Source organism: Hesperophylax consimilis, chromosome 9 (genome assembly GCF_061612785.1).
Source record: "Hesperophylax consimilis isolate HC1 chromosome 9, BYU_Hcon_1.0, whole genome shotgun sequence".
In the NCBI taxonomy this organism is placed as follows: Eukaryota; Metazoa; Arthropoda; class Insecta; order Trichoptera; family Limnephilidae; genus Hesperophylax; species Hesperophylax consimilis.
Genome location: NC_142844.1, coordinates 29,149,638 through 29,175,698, shown reverse-complemented (window position 1 = coordinate 29,175,698; position 26,061 = coordinate 29,149,638). Strand labels below are relative to the sequence as shown.

Sequence of the window (26,061 nt, the reverse complement as noted above, 5' to 3'; positions counted from 1 at the left end):
CTAAAAGGAAAAAAGTTGGGTCAAGCTTCGTTTTGTCTTTGTTTCTCTTGTTTGATAATTCCAAAATTGATAATACTCTTAAAAAGTATTATTTAATGAAGAAAAAAATTTCATCAAATTAATGTACTAATTTCGTTTGTCTGGGCTGTGCATTAGTTCTGCGTAAGATCTGGTTCATTGAGCTCAAATTTGCTTGAATTAAAGTGTAATTTTCAAAATTGAACTACTTTTGTGTTGAATTCAGAAGAACGATAATATACCTATGTATTGTCTTGTAAAATATTTATTATAAAATTATTTTAATTATGTCATTTCTAAAATTGGAACTGATTTTTCAAGAATTCAGCTTATACCGTGATTTTTTACAGGTCTGCGCTAGGTAAGAATAAAAACGTCCTGGTTTGTTGTGTGATATACCAACATAATATACTGAACATAAAGTACACATTTGAGTAGTGTAAAATTGTGTGTTTTTAAACATATTTTATTTCATTCCACAATTGTATGGTGTTTGCTACTTTTTGACATGTATTATGTTTGTAAAATGATAAGTATTTATTGTACTGATATGATAATTCTGTATGACGTTTTGTAAAATTTTGACATGTATTATGTTTGAAAAGAATTTTGGGGGTTAAATAATAAATACATTGTTGTAAATTATATTTCAGTAGCTAGAATTTACATTTCTGAAACATCTGGTACCTTTGTATTAAAAAAAAATTGGCGCGGACTTTTATTAATACCTACTTTTGTCTTTCAAATAATAAGTTATCCACTGAAACGTTTATTTCACAAAAATCCGAATAATGCATCAGTCAAAGACAAAGGGATGTTAGAATTTTGATGATTTTAAAATGCTTTGGGAGCTCAAATGTGTTGAGGTTTAAAAGTGCAACAGTTTTCATAAAAAAATAATTACGATATGCAATAATATCCGTGGCCAGGACCATGAAAACTACCATGTATATAATTTGCGAGTGCCTCCTTCCGATGCGCTCATTGGCTCCAGATCATGTGTTCGTAGATTTTGAACCTGCTGTTCAAACACGGGTTTATTACATTCACTATACCAGAAAAAGGTGTCGTTTTGTGACTAAATCTAAAAAATCAGGTACTTTTCAACATTGATTCACCCCATCTCCTCCACCTTCCAATGTCCCACTGCCTATTTTTTATATTTTTTATTTGTTTTTTATTATTTTTTTTTAAGCGGAGACGGTTTACACGTAGTTCCCATGAGCAACTAATCCATAGGCCCATTTGTGCTATCTCCCATTTTACCTCAATCCTTTAACAACAACCCAGTCCCTTTAATAAAGTTCACCAGTGTTGTCATTGGGTATGTGGCTATGTCTTCTGGTTCTACTGTATGTCTCCCCAGGTATCTGAGCCTAGTTCCCACCAGGGCAGGACATTGGCACCATAGGTGAATTGGAGTCTCTTCATCCTCTTCACATTTCCTGCATCTATTGGTGTCTCCTGAGATGGCAGTGTCCCGTTAGTAGTCCTACCAGTTACCTCAGTGAGTTTCTGTCCATATCGAGTAGTTTCTTTGTTAGTAAAAGGTCTAGTCCTTTTATGAGTACTTTGGATTGTACCACTGCCTAAAAAAACATAAATACAATAGTCGCACTGGGTTCGGGTAGTATAGACTCTTGACTTAACAAACACAGGTGTGCATTAATAAGCAATTGATGAAATGTTCCAATTACGAAACTCGTGCCTCATCTCCCTTCATCTGGGAGATACTTCAAAGACTCCTCTTTTAAATACCACGAAATTAAATTCTAGCGACTTGCACTGCTACATTGCTCCGTATTTTGTAGCTATTGCCTCTTTTGAATCCATTAGTTTAAAACCCTCTAAAACGATTTACCGACGCTTTCAGAAGATCTATTTAAACTCAGCATATTGGTATTCTCACCACTTCATCGACGTATGCCAAAACGGTCGGCTGAAACATTATCCCAGAATTTGTTTTGTGACGTTTTTTATACGAAATTTTACAGTACCCTTTTTCGCCTGAAATGAAACTTTCAACTTTTTCATTCCGACTTCAACATTCAATAGATTCCTTATTCGTTACAAAGCTTTGTAACGGCGCTCGGCGTTTCAGGTTGAAACATTTAAAACATTTGTAGTAAACAACGTACCTGCCCATTTTACATTTCATTACTTATTATGCTCTCTTGCACGTAAAACCCTTCTTACACGGGTGAGTGGACTTGTTCCAAATATAGTCTAGAAAATATTGCGGGGAAGAAATTAAAGAAACATTTTCGAAATTAATACAAATTTTGTTACGTTTTTGGCGACAACATTAGCGACGAGATCCTGTTTGCACGAAATTACAATATTTGGATCGTTTACGAGAGATGGAAAGCCTGATAAAGATATTGAAATAAGGATAAGTGCAGGATACTCCATTAATGGTGGACTGAAAGCTAACAAAACATTGTCCAAAGCAATAAAGCTAGCAGTCCCCAATGGAATTCTGTTACCTACCCCGATGAATGGCATTGAGGCATGGAATTGATAGAGAAAGGACGAAAGCAGAATGAATACTGTATAAATGAGATCCCAGAGACGTGTCTGTGGTAAAACCATATATGATCGTGTGAGAATACAATCGTAATGAATAAGATTAAGAAAGGTCGCTAAGATACTTTGGGCTTGAAAAGCGAATGACCGAAGATTTAAGGAGAATATATGTCGCGAATGTGAATGGTAATAGAAGTGGGGGACGCCTGAGGAAGTCATGACACCGTCTAATAAACCAGATACTTGAGTCGGGCCACGTCAAGAGTCGTAATAACAGAAGAGTATGTATGGGACGATGTATAAATGTGAATAAGACTAGGAGTGTGTGCCAAGACCGAGTTGTTTGGCGGTCCGTCCACTCTACTTACACCTGCAGCGAAACTGTAACTAATTAATTAAATATCATTTTAATTAATTCGTTATATTTCTAGGCTATCCGTATATAAATTATGTTGGAGTTCCATTGCTTCATTATGGTTACTTACATTAAAACCTTATTTCGCTTACTTCTTTTAAACCCTACCGATTTCACTCTATTAAGGAGATAATGTTGAAGTTGCACATTCTAAAAAGCAGTGTAGCAAAAAAATAGTTTAAAAGTTTTTTATATCGCAATATTAAATGATAGAGGTAAAACGAACGAGTCTGAATTACATAATAACTTTGTTGTTTAACTTGGGTCCTCTTGCACTAAAATACGAAATCTTTTCCTCTACCGATGAGCCATCAAAATAGACGATTGCTTTTCATTACCCGAAGAAAACCACTCTCGTACACATAAATACATTCTGCACGATTGCACTAATGCTATAACTTGTTGATGCCATCGTTAAATCGTTGTCATGGGTTTATGTTGTTGTTTTGCTAACATGTATGGTTTGTGCCAACATTATTTTGTAAAATATAGGAGACTTATCGCAAATTAGTGATTATTGGTCGGAATATTGGTCTGTTGTTTCTTCCGAGATTTGAAATGGATGGATAAATGTAGGATGAATATGTTTAGATAATTAGAGACGAATAAAATAATGTAAGTTTAGGCATATCTGTTAAATCTTTTGCAAAGAAGTACATTTTTTAACTCTACCATAATAATATTTGCCCATTATGCAGTACTTTTTAAGAACATCGCCAAATTATTTTCCCCTACCAAATATTTTTTCTTACCAAACTAATTTCTCTCACTAATTATTTCATCTGGACATTATTTTCGGTTACCAATTATAATATCTCCTGCCAATTATTTTCTACACAACCAATTATTATCTTAAATCAATTATTATCTCCAATGCATTATTTTCTCTACCAATTTTGTTCACCAAGCAGTTATTTTCCCCAACCAATTATTTACAAATAGCAATTTGATTTTTTTCATCAATCAACACTTTTCACCAACCAATTTATCTCGTCATCCAATTGTTTACTTATTTTCTCCACTGTTTTCAACTACCAATTACTTTCTCTAACCAATTATTTTTGTTTTCCAGCATGCTCCACCGTGCACATAAAGCGGTTGGACGTGCCCCCGCTGGTAGAGCTGGGCAGCCAAGAGGCCGTGGTGCTGGACTGCGAATATACCCTGGACAACAGCCTGGGGCTGGTCATCAAGTGGTTCTTCAACAAGAAAAGCAACCTGGTCTACCAGTGGATCCCGCCAAATAAGCCGCAGGACCTCGGCATGTTTAAGGGAAAGCTGGATCTAGGGTATAAGGCGTCACGTAAGTCTATTGTTTTCAATGGAATCTTCTTTACCACCTGGTTTTGCTCGTGTTGTAACACCCCTGTTCCGGAAAATAAAAACTTTTTTAATACCTCTGATAACACAAGATAAATTCGAGTGATGTGTTTAATCTGCTGCAATGTCCAGTAATTTATTATCTCACTCCTTTACAGCCTGATTATTTTTTAAATAATACGAACAATATATATGGCATTTTATTTTGTAATATTTTGTGATATTTAACACTATCTATTACCTTGGTGGAAATGGATATGCGAGCTGAAAATTATTAGGTTAAGCCATTCGGATAGAAAAGCGGTGTATATTTCATGATAATAGAGATAACTGTTTTGATGATCGTCCCACAAATTTGGCTAAAATTATTATGTATTTAGAAAGGTCACAGGAACCTTAGAGTATAGAATGTGATTTATAATAGAAAATTTAATAATATGGTAGAGAATGTATGTTTTTGTGAAACACTTTATGGCTTTCGTTCGTGCGAATGAGGTGAGGGCTGACGATTGCTTAATTTTGTAAATACAAATTTCTTTTAAAATATTATGCATGTGAGTTTCTGGTATGCGTAACTGTCGGATGAAAGACAAAGTCAATCAAACAAGTTCATTATTAATCAATTGAACTAACAATGTTAATATTTCTGCTCTCACATGTGAAATGTCATTAGTTGTGTTTAATCATAAATATTAAAATTGACAAACCAGGGAAAAGGGAACAAACCAAGTTGCGAGGAGCGCGGGAGGCGGCGTGACTGTCTTCCTTTATGTGATTTGTCAATAAATGAATCTGACAGTATATACACTAATACCACTATTCAGTCCTCTAAAATCAAATCTGCTTAAGAATTACTAATCCTTTTAAAAATGGCCATGGCGCCAAAACCAACAATGGCGCGCAAATGGTTGCGTAAAAAACTACAAATCCCAAATCGGGTAAACAAAAGTTCCAACTTGTTTCTAAATTTTATATTTGGTTATGCTATTTAGTAAAGACACTTTTACAAATGAGTTATAATTTACCAACCTCACTCATTTTTAGCGTCACTGCGCCAGGCGGTTTGTTTAAAAACGAACATTCAGATCTTGGGTAGAAAATTACCACAGTGTACTGCGTTGCAAATGTTTGCCTTACTATCACGAACTTTATTTTCCGGCGCAGGGATATCACGGTCTGGTTATTTCAATGTACGACTGATGTCGTAGTTTACTCGTATTTAAAGCATTCTTGAACGCTCCTGGTGCCAAAACTATGGTCACGTGGCTTGCCTCCAGCTCGATGAAGTTATACCAAGATTTCATGTTAGGGCAAGTCCATAAATTCCGAGAATGTGTGGTAAATAAACTGTCGAATTATTATTATTAAAAAAAAATTGTCTGCCTAGACCACTTACCCGAACAAATACAAGTGAAAAAGTATCACAATAGTTAGTCATGATTAATGATTGTGATCAACCAGTCAAGTCTAGAGCTAATCATATTATACGTGTCCTGAAATTTTTTTACTACATCCAAAACGTAATGTACATCATCGATCTACAAAGTATGAATGCCTAGGTTGATATTGACCCAGTCAATGACATTGCCTGTGACCTGTGACAATTTATATACATAATACATACAAAGGAAACGCGGACTCTATACGTCGCTTTGTTGTCAGGAGTTTGATTATAGCTATGCCAATTACAGAACAAAAGATCACGTACTCTTAGGTACACATGTTTTTTGTTGACTATTAAGTTCGTGTAATTAGATTTTACGATACGGAATTCAGAGGGGTTTTAATTTTACTGCTAAATGTAGGTTTTTTGTTTTTTTTTTTATATAATATACGCAAAATCAACTTTACGATAAATGTTGGTTACACAATTTGACTTCTGACTATAGCGATTTGAGTTTTGAGAATATGGTATTTTCATTGTTTTTTTTCTCTCGATAAAAATGTTATGTTTATTGTGACGAATAAATTTTCTGTAAAGATTTAAAATGTTCCATCTTCGATTTGCCGCCAAAACGACATGTTCGTTTTTATTTGTGAATTCGGCGGCGTTACCAGCAGTCGCCTTACCAGCCAGTGGCAGTTTATATGTCATAATGACGTTGTGACCAGTTGGAACCGTTTCGGAAAGTACGGCTTTTTAAATCAACACTTATGGATGAACATATTAATATTACATACTGTTAGATAATGCGTTTCCACGGAATCGAACCGCGTGTTAGATAAAGAGTTTCTACGGAATCGAACCGCGTATAGAAATGTATTATATCTTCAAGAATACCTGGCTAGCTCGAGCAGGTACCGTGTTTTCAGTTCGTTGGTATTAAGAGAGAACATACGCCTTCTAGGAGTGGGTAGAACAAAGGGTATCTTGGAAATAAAACACTATTATTGTGGTGCCTTTAAATGCCTTCAAAAAGACTATATAATTACAGCACAGGAATCTACGCGTAGGAAAAGCTTAAATCTCTTTGTGGACGGTTAAAAGAATGATGTTAAATTAGTGGGAAGAAAGCAGAGACAGAAATTAATAAAAAAAATAAAGGAACGATACCGCAGTTTTTGTAGTTTTGTAGACGTCCAGGGAGCAGGCAGTAGAAAAAATGAATCGAAATATACTAGTAATGAATTGACAAACACGGTAGAAAGAATGAATCGAAATGTACTAGTAATTAATTGACAAACACTGTTTTAGCAAAGCAAGTCTCGAATTCAAAGTGGAGCACGTAACAACCTCTCGCAAACAGCGCTGGAATCCAAAGAGCTCGGTGTCTCTTCCAACCGAGCTGAGGACCGCTCGTTCTCCCCGCCTCTCCCGATAATGGTCAACGCCCCCAAGGGGTTACCATATGAAAGAATTTAAAAATACAAAGTACTTGATTTTAAGAAAATATTACGGGGTTGAATGTTTTAATTTTAAGAAAGTTCGTTTCATAACAATACATTTAGTAAAATGATATTCTAATCAGTAAAATATATTTTAAATCTTCAACACATTTTTAACGGTATTTATAGTTAACAAACTGGTTTCTGTCTGACAAATATTTAGGATTTCGATTCGATCAGGAATTTAAAGCACTGCAATTGACTGAGAATACATTTTTTCCGCAACCGCAACAATACAACATACATGTGTGACGAATTATTTACTTAGCAAACATTATACGGTATCGTTATTTACTGATTAAAATCAATATTCCCAATTTTACTGGCGGCTACACCATAAAAAGCTTTCCTTTGCTAAACACAACCTGGCCTGACATAAATAAATAATAAATATTCATAAATTGCTTACTTCACTTGGATATAAGTAATGATCTCTGTATAATATGAAATTTTCTACTGTTAAATATATTAAAATCAATATTTTACCAATTACAAGTATTTTATATTGGATATCATGTCTGACGGTGGGTAATTTAATTATTAAATGGTGCTGGTTATTATCGTAACACAGAAGTGGATTAACGTAAAGGAACAGTTAATTAATGAGAAAAACGATCACGCACCAAACATTTAATTACACCGGCAGGTAGTTTTACAATAGTATTAAGTCGAAACCTGAATCGAGTTCTTTATAATTATTTTTAGTTCAGATTATGATTGATTAAAGAATATACATTTTTCAGAGAGAGGTGATCAACAAACCACTGTTAAATTAAGACAAATACCGACCAAATAACTTAACCTAATAGGATTTATACTAATTAAAGCAAGATAACGTTTGAACAGATACATCACTTAACAGGATTTTAATAAAAAAAGTAACAAGAGTTCGACCAGGTATGATTTCTACTAATTAAAGTAATATAGAGTTCTTTACTTAATAAGATTTCTACTAATTAAAGTAATATAGAGTTCGAACAGATAAATTATTTAACAGGGTTTCTACTAATTAAAGTAATATAGAGTTCGACAAGATATATTACTTAACAGGATTTGTAATTTTTTCATTTTATTTTTTTATATTTGTATTAAGATTACATACAATATTATTTATACCTGCTAAGCGACTGCAAGTAGCTTGTCAGCAGGAGATTAGTTGCACCTATAATAATAGTATAGTACATAAAATTAAATAATCATCAACGCTTTAGCGTAATTACAATATATACATATCTACATAAAACCAAAAAAATTGTGTAATACTTTAAATAATTAAAGTAATATAGAGTTTTTAATACTAATACTAATTAAAGTAATGTAGAGTTCGACCAGATAGATTACTTAACAGGATTTATACGTATACATTGTGTTGCATACTCGTACAATGAAACGTCAGAAGGGTATTATTAAAAACAATTGGGAATAATTGAATATTTTATTAACTAAGCCTAGAACTAGACAAAGAAGATATAATTTGATTTGATCTGCATTGACTGAGAGTGTTTGTAAAAATACCCATCTTCCAAGTGTTTCGTGAAAATTAGTCAATACGATTGACTTGCGTGTCCTTTATTCGTAAAAAAAGCTGCTTCCTTACTAGGAAACGAAAAGTAGTTATCTACACCAATAAAAAATTGATTGGTTCATAAAACCTTAATAAAATTTTACTATGACAAAGTTTTGTGGGATGGCAATGTTTTAAATACGAAGCTAACAAAAATCATGATTCTGAAGTTTTTTTTTTATGAACAAGAGATAATTAATGTATCAATTAACTAATTTTAGCAGTTTGTTTATAATAATGAAAATATTGCAATGTTGGCGGTTCTGCTTATTTATTCCAGGCTTATTTTTTCGTTTTTGGGAACTGCTCTTATAGGTTTCATAGAAACTGATGTCTACCTTACTGTCATTGCTAGAAAAGTGATCTAAATGGTGTTAGAATCAAAAAACACCACAATTTGTATTCAAATCTCGAAAGTAACCACAGAAGATTTAAATTGTGCACCTATATGAAATCAATGTCTCTAAACACAATTTGAGAAAAAATTATGAACCTTCGTCAATTTTTAATGAATTATTTTTATATGAAACAATTTTGAAACCTTTATAATGTATTTGTCCAGTAAAACGTTTATGTTTTTTTTTATTTTTTTCAGTATTTTTAGTTGGTAAAAACTTATATGTGTTGCTATCAAATTTTAATATTTCAATAATTATATGTTTATTTCTAATAATGAAATTTGAAATTATGTCTTATCACCTTTCTAAAAAGGTTTTTACTTTTGGGACACGCTCAGAAATATATGAAATATAAATTAATAAAGAAATATTAATAGATTTTATTGCAAAGCGTAAATATTCTAACCTTCCGACAGGATATAGAAGAGGATTGAGGAATTAACCTGGTTCCTTGAAAACTAAACATGGATTATAAAAAAAATAATAATTACAAATAATATAATGGTGGATTTAGCCAGAGTTGCCCTCAGAAAACTTGTTAAAAAATTAATTAAAGCAAAACCAAATGCACCTCGGAGGCGCAGTCTACCAGGAAATTTTAAATATAATTAAGCTTTAATCAACCATTTAATAAATGCGGAAATTATAGAGATTGAAGCATGGAATGAGATAAAGCTATGCAGAGGGAGCAGTAATGACCTGGGATGATTAAACCTCTGATAGCGAACGTTTTGACTTGTTTTGCAACATGCTATTTTTGATGAAAGCATGCCACACTTGAAAAACGAAAGCAAGCTTAAAGATCAAAGATTTTATACCAACGATAGTATCTTCAACAATCTACCAATGGCACCTAAAATGTTGATGTACAATATAGATTACAAATGAACAAGAATGGGAAGCCCCAAAAAATGTAAAGAAGAAGAAAAGTGGAACAACAAGTTTAGAGACCGAAAGTTGTCAAAAGTGTAGGATTTTCGTGTATTAGGATCGTCGTCAATTAGTTTGAAGAGCTTTGCGATTTGTATCTTTGGGGATGCTGTGTGGAGGGTATTTTTAAAATAAATAAAGTAGAGGAAGTTCTGGGAAAGAAAAAGGAAACATGAGGGGTGAGTAGAAATCTAGTGGTCAGTGTATTCAGGAGTGATGGACATGTGAATCATCCCTCCCGCTGCGGCAAGACTATGGGTCGAGAGAGACTAGTTGGAAAGATCAAAAGGTCTAAACAAACCGGACTTTCAGGATGATCAGGCTGATCCGCCACCAAGGTCTTAACACATCTCACCCGATGAACCCGGGCAATCCTGCTATGTCACCAAACATAGCAAACCACTTGGGGTGATCTATTGCAGAAGTTTTGGTTATACAATAAATGGTTCCCAGGGCGGTGGTACCCATACCCGCTTCCCCAATTGTAACCAAAATTGTAACCCTTTAATAGAAGAAAAAAAATATTAATATATATCTTCTTTATTTAATCCATTTAAGGAATTTTCCAAACCAAAATGTTTTGAGATATTTAAAAATACCTTGTGTATTCGAATATTTTGTTCTCATCGAAAAAATACATTGTGTATTCGAATATTTTGTTCGAAAAAATACCTTGTGTATTCAAATATTTTGTTCGCATCGAAAAAATACCGTGTGTATTCTAATATTTTGCTCGCATCAAAATAATACCTTGTTTATTCAAATATTTTGTCCGCATTCAAAATACCATGTGTACTCAAAAATACCTTGTGTATTAGAATATTTTGTTCTTTTCGAAAAAATACCTTGTGTATTCGAATATTTTGTTTGCATCGAAAAAAACTCTTTACTGAAAGAATCTCAGACAACTTTTTCCACATAAAGGAGGAATTTGAATAAAAATCTTTTCGGCCATGGATCAACCGTCAAAGGTCCTATTTAATCCATTAAATTGGAAGTTAAGTCACGACACCCCACTGTTATGAAACTAGATTGCGTCAATGTTGTCATCCTTGGAATAAATTGAATTCCTCTGTTTTGCTTTCCGTGTAACTAAAGTACGGCTTATCAATATTTACCGCAGCTGATGTAGGGTAAACTGGGGGAAAGTGGGGAATACTCGGCTTAACTGGCAGAAAGTAAGGAATACTGGAGGGGAGAAGATCAATAACGTCAACATAAATATAAATTATAAAGTTGATTGGGGCAAATAATAATGAATTTACTTTATATTAATTAGACGTTCATAGAATTAAATTAGCTCTGAGCAAAATTGGGGCAGTCGAAGATACCCTAGAAAATTTTGAATTGATTATAATACTTAGAATTATAAGTGTTCGACAAATCACTGAATCAAATCCAATATTGAACTCTGAATGCCTTTTGATATGTTATATATTCACTTAAACGCAGTTTTATAAAGTGCTTTCACAATTTGCTTTATGAAATTATAAGTAGGTGATATTTTTAGTCACGTTTGAAAGTAGAAAATTGGAGTTTACCATAGAAAAAGTGTTGTTATTTATTATCTTCACGCTTACATTGTAGATCTCTACATAATTTTTTTTTTTAAATACTTATCAATGATATTATTTCATCCATCTATTTCATAAAAACAATTTTTTTAAACAATTCTGAGGTATAATTATTATTATTTTTACACGTGACAGCTGTTTCCTTCTGAAGGCAATATGAATTTCTAAGGCCACTTACGGACAGCAAAATTTAAACCATTTAATAAATGGGGAAACTGGAATAGGAAACATTTCAAAAATTTCTGACAAATTACTCGGAAATCAACAAGGGCACTGGTAATAAAATTAAAAGAAGTGTAATTATTACTGAGTCACGCGTAATAACAATTAAACTGCGAAACTTGTTAACAAGCTAACTATTTTTTATGCATCAAATACTAATACTTCAAAACAAAAAAATGTTCAAAATTTTCAAAAAAATATATTTTTCGACTCATGTATCGCTATTTCATTTTTAATATATTTTTTCAGTATAAAACAAACACAACGTAAACCTTTCGCTACCGGTTGGTGTACCTATAAACTAGTTTTGTAGCCTTTTTTTGTTATTTGTTTTTGGGGTGTTATGCCGTGTTGCGCTAACTCCTTCTTTAGCCAACGTTTCGGACAGCATTGCAGTGTCCATCATCAGGGCAGATGTGTTATTAATAATATGATGGACACTGCAATGATATCCGAAACGTTGGCTAAAGAAGGAGTTAGCGCAACACGGCATAACACCCCAAAAACAAATAACAAAAATACTTTTGGCCGTGAAAATCTTAAATCATATTAGTTTTGTAGCCTTTTACATTTTCCAATGGGGAAAAATGCCAGTAATTAATTATTTATCGTAAATAAAAATTATTCTACGTTCCTTTGAAATTAAAAGAAAAAAGACAATCCACTGGTTTTATTTTGTGAACTACTTAAAGTTAATCGTCTACAATATTTACTAGTCAAGTGTCTTAGAATGAAATCAATTTAAAGTGGTGACTGAATGATCAGAATAAGTGGCTTTTTTGGTGTTTTTAATGGTATTTAAAAAAATGTTCGTGTTTTAATGCTTGACACAAATTATTTTGTCATGAAAAACGAATGTTTAATTTTATTTGAGCCCAGATTTAACTGATTTATAATGAAAATAAACACCCCTTACTAAAAGCAATCGAAGGCAAATACCACGGCTAATGTCACATTCCATTAACGAGAGAATTCATTTCCTCAGTAAATTCACTTGTCCACAATCCAGGAGAGTAGGAGATTCCTAAGAATGTTCATTTGGTAGTTGTCAAGCGGAATTTGTCTGATAAGTGCGTGGGTAAAGCTTTATTCACATTTCCATGTAAAAATGATCTGCTGTTGATTTTCGAAAGCGGTAAGGATATTTGATATTTACATGAAATTCTATTCAATTGGTTTTTCGCTCTGAAGGATGAAATATATTTTCAGAGAAAAATAAATATTATGATATTAATTCACGATGAATTAAAAAATTGCTCCTTTCGACTTATCGTTAAGGATGAGATTATTGTTGGAGTGCCATCGTCGTTTAATTGATGTATACGATTAAGATTGAAGACTTTGATTTCCATTAAAAATCAAAGTACTTCATAATAAAAATGCTAATTTATAAAAAAAATCTTCAAATTATTCGTATTCCTGTTAAAAATGGGATTGTTGGCCCTTAGTGATTGGATTGATGGGTATCCTAAAAAAAATAAGTAAAATACCAATGTTTTATCACATGTTCATACGGTGATCGGATAAATCATCAAATCTTTAAAAAGTTATATAAAGTCATGGAAAGTGATGAAACAAAACATTTATTAACTAGGTTAGGTAGGTTAGGTTAGGATAGGTTAGGTTAGATTAAAAAAAAAAATTCATCGTTTCTAACGACTTTATATCACTTTTTAAGAGTGTGTTGAATTGTCAACTGTTATCATGAAACTGTTCACACAAGTCCTCAGATTTTTGCATTTTGTCCTGATATATTATTAAGACAAACCCAAGTGGATGAACACGTGATCCGATATTATTACGAATTTACCAACATTTTATCAGGAAACGGCTTACAGTCCCGTTTTTAACAGGATGACTTTTGATTTTTAGAGATTTTCAATAAATCAGCATTACTCATTTTCTCCGTTTTTCTTATTTCCATGTTTCTTTGTTTGTCCCGTATTCGACCGCTAAAAAATAAAAGTTTGTTTTTATTATTGCTAGAAGTGTTAAGAGGGTGGTTTTAATGGTAGAAATAGTCGGGGACGCTCGATTAGAGCGCATTATCTCAGCACTGAAATGAGAAACATAGTCGTATTAAAATCGACACACTGTAGTTTATTAACAGTAACTATGTAGGTTTTACCATACTATTGAAGTAAATGGTAGATTTTTTATTTATTTTTTTATAACAAGATAATACATTACAAAATGATAACAAAGTAATAATGTATTATTCCCAATGAGTTTATAAAACTCATTTCGGGAAAGACAACATTAGAAAGGACAAGGCAAATAAATAAAATACATTAAAATAAATAAACGCAGATGTTATTATGGAGTACCAGAGAAAGATTGTGTTAGTCATTAATGAAACTGCTAAGGAAATATCTTTTAAGAGCTTTTGTCAATATTTTTTTGTTAGTTGCCGGAAGTTTTAAATTACTAGGTAATGTGTTATATTGTTTATGTGCAGTGTATTGTAAGGAGTTAATTCCAAATTTGGTCGTGTAAGTAGATGATGATAAATGTATTTGATTTTGTGATCGTGTTTTGTGCTGGTGTATGTCAGAATTAAAGACTGGTTTAGTGTTGGTGTGTGAGGAGTGTTGAATTATTTGTAGAATGGCAGTTGTGATGTTATACTTTGGCAGGACTGTAAAAGGAAGTATTTTTGTCTGTGAGTATATATCTTTGACATGTGTATCCCATGGCAGATTATATATATTACATACGGCTCTATTTTGAATTACTTGTATTTCGGAACTTTTTTTTTTGGTAATGGTTCCCCAGATACTAACTAGATAACTCAGGTGGGAGTGGATCATAGCATAATATGTTGCACGCAGTAAAGATGTGGGGAGCACACCTTGGAGTCGATAAAGTACACCGGTTATCGGGGAAATTTTGGATTTTACATTCTCAACATGGGAGTTCCACGAGAGGTTAGAGTCTATGAGTAACCCCAAATATTTCGTTACTTGAACATGTTGTAGCTTTTCTATTCCAAGAATGATATTCATACCCATGTTATCTTTTTTCCGAAAGTAAGGTAATGGGTTTTTTTAACATTGAAGCTTAATTTCTTTAATCGAAGCCATTTAGCCAGCTTTGCGAGATCTTTATTCATTAAAGCTTCAAATTCCTTCAGATTTTTACAATGGTAGTAAATCACAGTATCATCAGCGTAAAGTTGAAGTTTTCCCGAGATGCCACATTTAGTTATATCATTGATGTATAGTAAGAAAAGTAGAGGTCCAAGAATCGAGCCCTGTGGCACTCCACATGTGATTTTTCCAACGTCACTTAGGTTCCCTCCGTTATCGACAAGGCAAAATCTATCAGCTAGGTAACTTCGGAGCAAATTTAAAGATTTCCCGACTATTCCCAAATGTTCCATTTTTTGTAGAAGTATTTCATGATCTACCGTATCAAAGGCTGTTTTCAGATCTATAAATATAGCTGCCACATATTCGCCCTGGTCTATGTACTGCTGAATGTTAGAAATGAAATCGAAGGTGGCACATTGGGTATTGGAGTTTTTCCGAAAGCCATATTGCTGTGGTGTTAGGATATTGTTGCTAGAGATGTATTTTATCAGTCTATCTTTGATAATTGACTCGAACACCTTTGATTAAGTCGGGGATGCCCGTGGAAACCATGAATGAAATTATTATTTGGGGTAAAATGTGACGTAAGCTATGAACAAAGGAAGAGGTGTAAGGGCAATGTATGACTTGGAAGTGAATGGTCGAAGAGGTCAAGGATGTTCGAGGAAGACATGACACGATCAAGTGAAACAAATAATTATTACAATAATATTACTTTCATATTTGTAATAAGCATTTACTTTGTGGCTCGTCATAACTTACAATAAAAAATATAAATTTGTTTTATACCACTTTCATTTTAATTGCACTCTACCGGTTTCGGAAGCACCCTTCCTTCGTCAGGAGAATATTAAAACTAACCTTTGATACAAAATATTGACAGATATATATACACAAAAAATATAATTTAGGTGTTAACAAAGTAGTGGGAGGTTAACAAAGGGGGACGGGTAATTGCGGGAATTCCGGCAATAACAGAGCGGTTTACTAGAAATATATCTAAAATGGGGTTAACATTGTTCAACGTACTTTACCATTCTTCACACAGGGGTTAAAATTCTTCACTGTCTTAATAAAAGCAAAAGATTAGATAACTTAGAAGCCATTGAAATCAAAAATCCCTAAATAATAACGCTAGTATATTGAATAACAATAACCGCATTTACCCGCCCCCCTTTGTTAACCTCCCACTCAAACACCTAAATTACATATATATTTTTTGTGTATATATCTGTCAATATTTTGTATCATAGGTTAGTTTTAATATTCTCCTGACGAAGGAAGGGTGCTTCCGAAACCGGTAGAGTGCAATGAAAATTAAAGTGGTCTAAAACAAATTTATATCTTTTATTGTAAAATATTATTTTCACCTTAAAAATGCACCCAGTTTTCAGGTGCTCTAGAATCTACAACCTCAATTTAAACCAAATCATTTATAAGTCACCGAGTAACGCCGCCGGGTACACATCAGCTAACACATTTTTACATTTATTACACATTCGAATTACCTGTCAAGATTACATTGTACGTACAATTATGATTTCCAGACTCAGACGTTACAATCTTCAATTTATTATTAGGTATTTGAACAATTAAAACAAATGTTAAAAACTACATTACAATGTACCTACCGATGTTTTCAGAAAAATCACTCCGGTTTATTAGCTTGTTATGTTTCTGGATTAAATCTGTAATGTTTTGTTTTAACTGATTTAATATAAATTTAAAATACAACCTAATACGAGTATAAACTTTTGATATCCCCATTATACCTAAAATTAATATCCAGCCATTTTAAATGTTTGCGTATACACGGTGTCCCGAAACTTGTACTACAAAAGTAAAAATTGTACAATTTATATCAAATTTGCAGTCGATTTTGTGGCAGATATTTTTTTTTTTCATTTAAGCTTTTGAATTCAAGTAAATCTAGTCCAAAGTTAGATTTTTTGTGGTCAAATGCAACGCCAACTCTATATCCTAAGTGTGTGGCATTGTTTTAGTCTGTAATACCCTGATATTTATATACAAGTTAAAATATATATATTTTTTTAGATCTTATGTTAAAAAGTAAAGTATTAATAGTAGGTACAGTCCATAGCTATCATATAAGAAGCTGCGACGATTTATCGGCAACACAAAACAACATTTTTTATAAAGGTTCCAAAATGAACTCCCTTTAAATGTTAAGGAAGCTAAAAGTCTTGCAGTTTTTGGTGGGTTATGTCTTAATGTTGTGATGTACTAATATTAGTACGTAGATAATAGAACTTTATTGTAGTAATTTTAAAAGAGAGATGCACTAGATATAAAGTATTAAAATTTATAACTAAATAAAATATACTTTAAAAAACTGTTTAAAGTATTTTCATTTTATTTTATATGCGACGAAGCTGCTCCAAAGGTTTTTAAACCTTTTGGTTGCAAAAAAATATTAATAATTAATGTTTTTGATAAGTTTTGAATCCAACAGAACTGAGCGGTGTATGGTGTAGTTCCAGTCAGCTATAATACATGAAATACACACAATAATTAAGTGCCTTTGGGTTCTTTGTGTGATGTAGATACAGCAGCTTTTCGCTTGTACTATTAGTTTCCGGATACCGTATATAAACTGACGTTTTAGTAATGTAATAATAATTTCATATTTTAACTTAACGTTTGCCCTACGCATCTTGATGGAAACTTTGATTTAATTATACTTTCAATTATTTCTGATTCTATCATGAGAATCATTTGAGGCTATTAAAATAGTTGTTAAATAAATAGTAATGAACATTTGAAGCTAAATAATAACTTCCTTATTTTTCAATCATCCTGTTTCCGTTATTACTACCGTTATTACTTATCGGTAATAACGTTATTTTGTTTCAGAGCATTGCAAACACTCCGCACGCTCCGAGTATCAATTTAATGAAGCGTTTTGATGAGCAGCAAATGTGTTAAACGTGTTATTGTCCCTCAAAGCAAAGTCAGTGTCGTGTCCAGGCAGCAAGTCGTTAAATTTAAAACTGTGAAGTAATCAAGCTATTTTCATGCAGATTATTTACTTTTTGATTACGTTGTCCGCTGTCAACCAAACAGAGTCATAACTACTCGGAGCAAGTGGGATTATGACATTAATGACACAGGAACAGGTTATTTAGGTATTTTAGACAGAAGGCAAGACCGAAAAAAATAAACTTATTGTCATTTATTTATAAATATGAATATTAAAATGAAGTACCGTTAAATTGTAAGATAGCAGTTTTGTCACTGGGTTCTTATTACAAATAATAATATTTAGATGATTTGTATAGCGCCGTTTTTCTGCAAAATCACCTCAAAGGCGCTGTACAAATATATAGTACATTTCTACAATGATCTTTGTTATTACTAACTATATATGGAGATAATATACAGTACCATACTTATTACCTGGTAGTAATAATCTACGTAATGTTTTTAAATTTAGGAGCTATACATACATTATTATTTAGAATTATTATTTTTAAATTACAGACCTCAGATACAAAATAAAAGTGAACAAGACATAGTAAATCACACGAAAAATTAAATATAGGATCAAATAGTATATAGAAAAAACAACTGAGAAAATCAGAGGGAAAACAGATCAGCACAAATAATCTTTTTCACATAACCATTTGGTTTAACTGGCTTCAGAAGTGCTCCGCTTCCATCAGGAGATTATTAATATTTACTTTAAATATTATCCTGATGAAGGAAGCGCAATTCTGAAACCGGTAGAGCAACGAGTTAAAATAAAGTAGTTTAATAGAAAATCACGTGTTTATATTGTAGTTATATTTATATTTTTATATCCACTTTTATTTTTTGCGTATTATCTATTAAGGGTATACAAAAAATAATTCACTACCTGCTCTTTCATAGATGGCAACACTCTTCAAACAGTTGTGTTTAAAAATATTAAAATAAATTATTTATTTTCATCCGTGCGTGCGCAATATGAACATGAATTTGTACGTGTAAAAAACTCAATTCTTTCAAGAAAAGCAAACAAATACAATATTGGATTGAATCATCGATACATTATTGTATTTGTTTTGCCTTTCTTGAAAGATTGGAGTTTGTATACGGAAAACCTATTTAATCATGTTCGTATTGCGTATGAATAATTTAATTAGTGCCATCTATGAAAGAGCAGATAGTGAACTATTTTATGTCAGGCCTTCGCCATATTTTGTTGTAAGGTCAAAGTATTTTCGCCTTGCAATAAAATTATAATAAATGGAATATTTCTTAACGTAACCGAAAACCAAAAATTGCTTTTAAATTGTGATAAAATACGCTTTAAATTTTATTATTATAATTAATAATATAATTTGTAATACATAAAATTTTTGAAAGGTCATATTAAAAAAAAAAATTAAATGGGTCACCTTATGATTTTTGAAACTAAAATTACTGATAACGAAAAATATATTTAAAAAAAACACACCCATCTTAATAAACAAATGTATTAAAAACGTTATTGTCACCTCTTTTTTCTGCCGTTTCATATAAAAATAATAATTAAAACCACAGACATAGGAATTAATAGACGAGAAGATAATGGCGAGGGGTAAAATCAACTGTTGAAGAACGAAGGGAGTGAAGCTGACTGTGATTCGTCAATAAATCAATCTGATAGTAAATAGGCATCTCGCATTATAATATCACCATTTACATCTTAAAAGTAAAATCTGCTTTTGAATGAATAGACATTTTTACATGGGAGCGCAAATTACTCGCCACGTTATGAACAAATTTGCGAAGTCCAAATTCGGCAAAAAAATTCGGTTCCATTTTCAGAGTCGAATATTTCGTTTAAGTATTTAGTTAAGACACTTTTATAAATGTTCATAATTTACTTCCCAGCAACCAACCAGCTTTGTGTTTCGCATCCAGACGTTTCTCGATGTGATAGTAACAACTGATTCATATTATACGATGTGAATATGCTTAAAATAAAGTAAAATAATGCTTATATATGGAATGTAATACGACAATTGGGTTTATTCTCTTTTTCACATCTATTTTTACAAGTTTTCATAGTACAAGTCAACATTTTGCCGTGTTATTTCGTAAAATGAACCGATGATGCCTCGACCATAGTTCGCACAAGAATGATGACGTCACGTTTTCAAATTTCACTTGATGCCATACGCGAGCACAGCCGGCTCCAATGGAACCGGTATGGGGAGTGGGGATAATACGCATTTAATCACTTAGGGCAGGTCTACTAATATTCATATGTCTATGATTAAAACCGTGTTTAAACCTTTGATTTCATAAAGGTGGACATTTCAATTTTTCCGTGGCAAACTTAAAGATATAAATATAAAGCGTGGTATTTTTTCTTTCTAACACCTTTTAAATCATATTGATAACCATTATATTAAGGGAGATACAACGTTTTCTATGAGTCTATGGTCATTTGAGCTGTTCTGAAGGGTTAAAAAAAAAGGTAGCATTATTTTTTTAATGATAAACTAATGTTTATAAGACAAGGTTTTATGCATAGCATAAAGATAATAAATTATTAAAAGCAATAATTAGTCGCCTGCATTATCTACTACTACTTCTATTACTACAAATTGAAAATATCTCCCGAGTAAGAATAAATTCCCATCGGCGGCATTTATTTTTACTCGGGAGATATTTTCAATTTGTATTGATATTGCAGGCGACTTATTATTGCTTTTAATAATTTAAAAAGGTAGGAACTGAAAAACGCGTGGTAAATTGTAGGTGGATGGATCCAAAACCTCTTAGATCACAAGGCCGAGACACTCATTCAAAGCAGCCTCATAACTTGTATCGAGTATTTATTAAAACATTTTAAAATGTCTTAGTTTATTTACTAGACCCAATCATAAAGACTAAGAAAACAATTTTAAAAATAATTCTGAGGCTACCTATAATTACAGACTCGAATCTATTTTTTAATATTATGAATGTGTTTGATGTTCGGCAGCTATATGCAAAAACTATCCTAACTCATCTATCATAATTACGACGAAAAAAGTTCAAATACTCGATGTACTCGAAGCAACAACAAAACCTTACTACAAATACCGATAACACATACTACGTTTCGTCAAAGAAACTTTAAATACTTTGCGATAAGACTCTACAACATTCTTTCAGACAGCATAAAACAATATGATTCACAAAAAAAATTCAAAGATAATGTAAAAATTTGGATCAAAAATAAGAAAAGGGCCTTCATCCAAATTCGCAGTTATTGAAATCACCACATTATTGAGCGAATACATCTTAATACAAGTATAGGTATGTTCAAAGGTATTAGGAACTAACATGAAAAATTCTGCCTCAACACAGGCTAGCCTGGTGAGGCGGTATTTGAGAAACCTCAACTGTACTTTATATTCTTTTTACCTTCACAATATTATGTTTGTATTTTTCTGTTAATTTTATAACCTTAAATATAAAAGTTACAAATCAATGTACATAATAATATGTATGTATAGTTGTAATGTGTAAACTTTCCTAAATAAAGATATTATTATTATTATTTAAAAAACAAATTATTTGAAAGTTCTCTTACAAGTTAGCAGGCTGATTTGATTCGGTGTCCCGGCCTTGTGATCTAGGAGGTTTTGATTCGGTGCCCCGGCCTTGTGATCTAGGAGGTTTTGATAGATCTCGGTAGTCATTGATATTCCCGAGCCGATTTTACGAGGCGAAATTTCCCAGCTCCAATGAAACTAGCGGCACGGTGCGGTTCGGCAAATGAATGCCAGCTTTTGAGATTCAAGTATAAGGTTGTAAAACTAGAAATAGATTCATGGCACGTACACAATAATAGTGCTAATTCTGTAGATTTATTTGCATATATTTTATGTCTTGTCTCTTCTAAGATATGACGAGGGTTGCTTAATAATAATACATTTATATACGGACAAAATTTAGTGAAAGTTCAGCCAAAGCACATTTAATCTAATTAATTATAAAAATACTTTATGTATATTTAATAAGATAATCTATTTAATGGTCAAAATCTGTCGCACAGGAGGATTTACTACACATAATATAATTGAATTATTATTAATATTATAAATAAATTTAAAATAAATCGAATTTAATAATGTTATAATAATTATTAAGTAATGCAAGTATTTCTGTTATTTTTACAGTTTTTAATGTGACAGCTGTTTCGGCTTTTGAGGCCATTATAAAACTGTCTATGATTTATTTTAAATTTATTTAAAAAAATTAAATGGAGTTCTACGAATTAAACACCAAAACAATAAATAATAAAAAAAAATATTATAAGCAGAAAGCGAGATAGCGAAGACAGAAGTATCAGAAGGACAGCCTGATAGCAAAAGGTTGTCTCATGTGTATCTTGTTATTTGAGTCACACCCGTAATGTAGAATGTACAGGATTTTCCAAAAAGAGGTGTTATTTTGATATTCAAAGAAAAATGCCCTTTTTAATATAAAAGATCAAATGTTTATTTCATTATAAAGAAAAAAATATGCCGTAAATAGTGAAAAATAACGTCAGTCAAATGACCACCACGACCACGCCTACAGGACCATATCCTTTTCATGGAATTTTCCATAAACAAATCGCAAAGTGGCTCTCTTATGTCCTCGATAGCCTCACGAATTCCATCTTTGAGGTCTTGAATTGACGCTGGGCTGTTGGCGTAGACCTTCTCTTTCACGTGGCTCCAAAGAAAGAAGTCACAATGTGCTAAATTACAAGATCTCGGTGGCCAATTGTGATCACCTCTTCGAGAGATAACACGGTCCGGAAACTTTTCCCGTAAATGATCAATGGTTTCGTTGCTTGTGTGGCACGTAGCGCCGTCTCGTTGAAAGTAAACGTTGTCCAGATCAATACCATCCAATTCCAGCCATAAAATTTCATTAATTCCTTAATTATTATTCAAAATAACACCTCTTATTGGAAAACCCTATAGTATTCGACGCAAATACAAAACGCCGCAATTTTTTATTTCGTTCACACGCACGAATGCCTATCTTTGTCTACATGAACAACGTTTGAATTAATAATTTACTGGAAGCTTAAGAGTGTTTCTTACTTTTTACATTTTATCTCGAGTTTATGAGACTATAGATAGATGCATTATGACGTCATTAGTTATTTGAGTTCTACTGTTAATTCCAAATAAAAAAAATCAAAATTAAAAAAGATTGTTGAAATCTTTGGCGATGCCAGATCTGGTGTACGCTTGCTATACTAGTGAATAATAACTGACATTTCCGCTCACGTAGATACTAATCACAATCACATATTTACTATGAATAAAAATATTTTGTTTTCATGGAACAATGACTTCCACTTATATTAATTGCTTTGAGGATGAATTGATTATTATTAGGCTGGCCGCATACATACGTTTTCCGTATTCGATTTCCGAATTCGTTTTCCGTATTCGGACATCCGAATGCACGGAATCAGTAGAAAATACATTAACTGCCGCACACGTTCGTTTTAGTTCCGAACGGAACAAATTCCTTACGCACGTTCCGAATGCGAGCCGGCGCGTTCGGAGAAACCGAATGGAAAAAACCTAATGACGTCATGTGGAACGCAGCTCTTGCATATACTTTGTTTGTGCCGACGCAAACGTTCGGAAATTGACGTTCAGTAATTCAGTGTTGCCAACGGATCTTGACCTAATATCGCCGTTTCTCATACATAAGGTAGCGTAAAGTAGCCGAATTTGCTGTTAGGTGGGACATGTTTAAAATTGATGTTTTTACGTGAAATAAAAATTTCGTGGGGGGGGGGGGGGGGGGTGACTAGAGTATTTCAAAAAAATAAAATTTGTCCCCTGAAAATAAAAAAAATCATGGGGGGCGTGGCTAGAGAATTGGATGAACATGAACATGGCTAGGAAAGGGGGGGTGATTGATGTTTTAGAAGTAGCTTTATTGGCGACCAGTCGCCTTTTAGATTTTTTCGGCGCCGATTCTCGTTCTGAGTAGCCTAAATGGCGATATATCGCCCTTGTTGGCAACACTGGTTCTGACGTTTATACATTCCGAATGAAGAAAAACGAACGTTTGCGCTAGTCTCACGGAATTCCGCATACGGAAAACGAATTCGGAAATCGAATACGGAAAACGTATGTATGCGGCCAGCCTTAAAGTGTCCAGTGCATCAAATTTTAATGTCCGTATTTTACGACACTCTAAAAATATTTAACCCTTTCACCCGTGGTGTTCATTCGTTCGCTTTTTCGAACAGCTTTCGAACAGCAAAAATATATGGTCTCAAGGAAATTCTTGTATCTCCCTTACTATAAAGGCGAAATATATGATCTATGTATATTTTAAAGAGAAAAAAAAGCACTGCATATTTAAATATAAAAGTAAACCATAGAATAATAAAAAGTTACAACTATTTCCTAAATAAAATCAAAGGTTGCGACCGCAATTTGAGCTAAATTTATGAATTATTTTTGTATAAAACGAGGGGACAGTAATGTTTGTAATACATTCGACTATTAAACTGTTTATTTTTTTTGTTATCAGTATTTTAAGTTCAATTTTTATAGGACAAACGTAATGTGAGCAATTGAATACTTCAAAAATGATATAATTACTTCAAATAAGATACAATTTTAAAGCATATTTCATCATTTTTAAAAAACAGTTTTCAGTTTTTGAATACGTTCAGAAATTTATTTGGATTTTGTTGCAACGCGAAAATACACAATATGGCAGAGGTCCGAACGGTTAAGCCCGTATCAATAATAATTGCCTAATATCTGTTTATCTGCGCAGCTCTAATGCGCAGCGATCGGGCTCCAACTAGTTTCCGGCCACCGAAGAAATACTGCGATAGAAATGTGTTATGGGTGTGTCCGTGCGCCTGAATTAAGCAAATTTTTTTCCTACTCTTGGTAAAATTGATCAAATACTTTCAAAAATGGAAATTCTTTCTTCAGTACGAAAAACGATTTCATTGGTTCGTCAAGGAGTCATATATACGTTGAATATTTCAAAGTTGAACTTACGTTGCATTGAAATAATACCTTAATTAGTGCATTGTGTACATTTTGATTGATGTCTACAAAGATCACCACTCAGAATTGAAACGTTTGCTTCGTTATCAAATCAATTTTAGCCTAGTTCTTCTCTGCCTCTTCCCATCACCTTTCCCACTCACTTTCGTCTTCCTCACGACATATTCATATCGGGAATACCATAGTCTCAGTGGTTCCCGACGCTTGAGACCAGTTATGTCCTTGTATTGAATTTCTATCATACGTACTTTAAAACAAGTTGTTAAAAAAGATGTAAAATATTTTTTTAAGTTAATCTCTATTCAGATGACGAGCTGAAAAGTAATTACATGAAATTCTGCTCCGGAAATTTTAAAAATACACTTGGTTATGTTATTTAATATGCCATAGCAACGAAAAAAATCTCAGTATTTCTTTATATGCAATTTAACCCAGATATGGTGAAATTTTTGTTATATTTTAAATTAGTCGTGTTTTATTAAACATTTTCACAACAGTCCCTTACGTTTACTAACTATAATTTTTTTCAGCATAAGCGTGCTCCCCCTATCATTCGTATTTACATTATATGTCTCCTTTTCTTCAGTAATCTTCTTTTAAACCCTTATAACACAACCTTAAAACTCTTGTGCAGTATAAAATATATATTTTTTAATGTTTCGTAAATGCTTAATGTTCGTGCTAGAAACTATCGGTATGAATAACGTTTCTAGGTATTATTTGTTCAGTGTTTCCGGCCATTGTTGGGTGTTTGTTTGTTTGGGCGTCGGAAGCGGAAGCGGCAGACAGTGGATGATGGAAGGCTTCTTATTGTTTCAGAGGATCCACTCCAGTCGCACAGGGCCCTGAAGATACTGAAGCCTGGCGCTGACATGTCAGGAAATTACTCCTGCGTCGTCTCAACGTTTGACGACGAGGATGACAAATCTAAAACTATGCTCGTCTTTAGTAAGTTAATCTTATACTGTATTATATTAATTCAAATTGGAATTTATCCAAAATAATTAGTTTTCGATGGGTTTTAGAATGGTTCAATAACCATAAAAATACATAAAATTCTATGGGGAAATTGATTTTGTTAGGAT

At 32.7% G+C, this 26,061-nt stretch overlaps 1 protein-coding gene across 2 annotated transcripts in view; it reads left to right on the top strand.

The window, feature by feature from the left end:
• Positions 1-26,061, top strand: part of LOC149421202 (uncharacterized) — a 97,687-nt gene that overhangs the window by 29,954 nt on the left and 41,672 nt on the right. For both annotated transcript variants that reach the window (XM_089635406.1, XM_089635405.1), the window contains exons 2-3: positions 4,032-4,262; positions 25,796-25,924. In XM_089635406.1, coding sequence (XP_089491532.1) covers positions 4,032-4,262; positions 25,796-25,924 — 360 coding nt within the window. The remainder of the gene's footprint in view (positions 1-4,031; positions 4,263-25,795; positions 25,925-26,061) is intronic.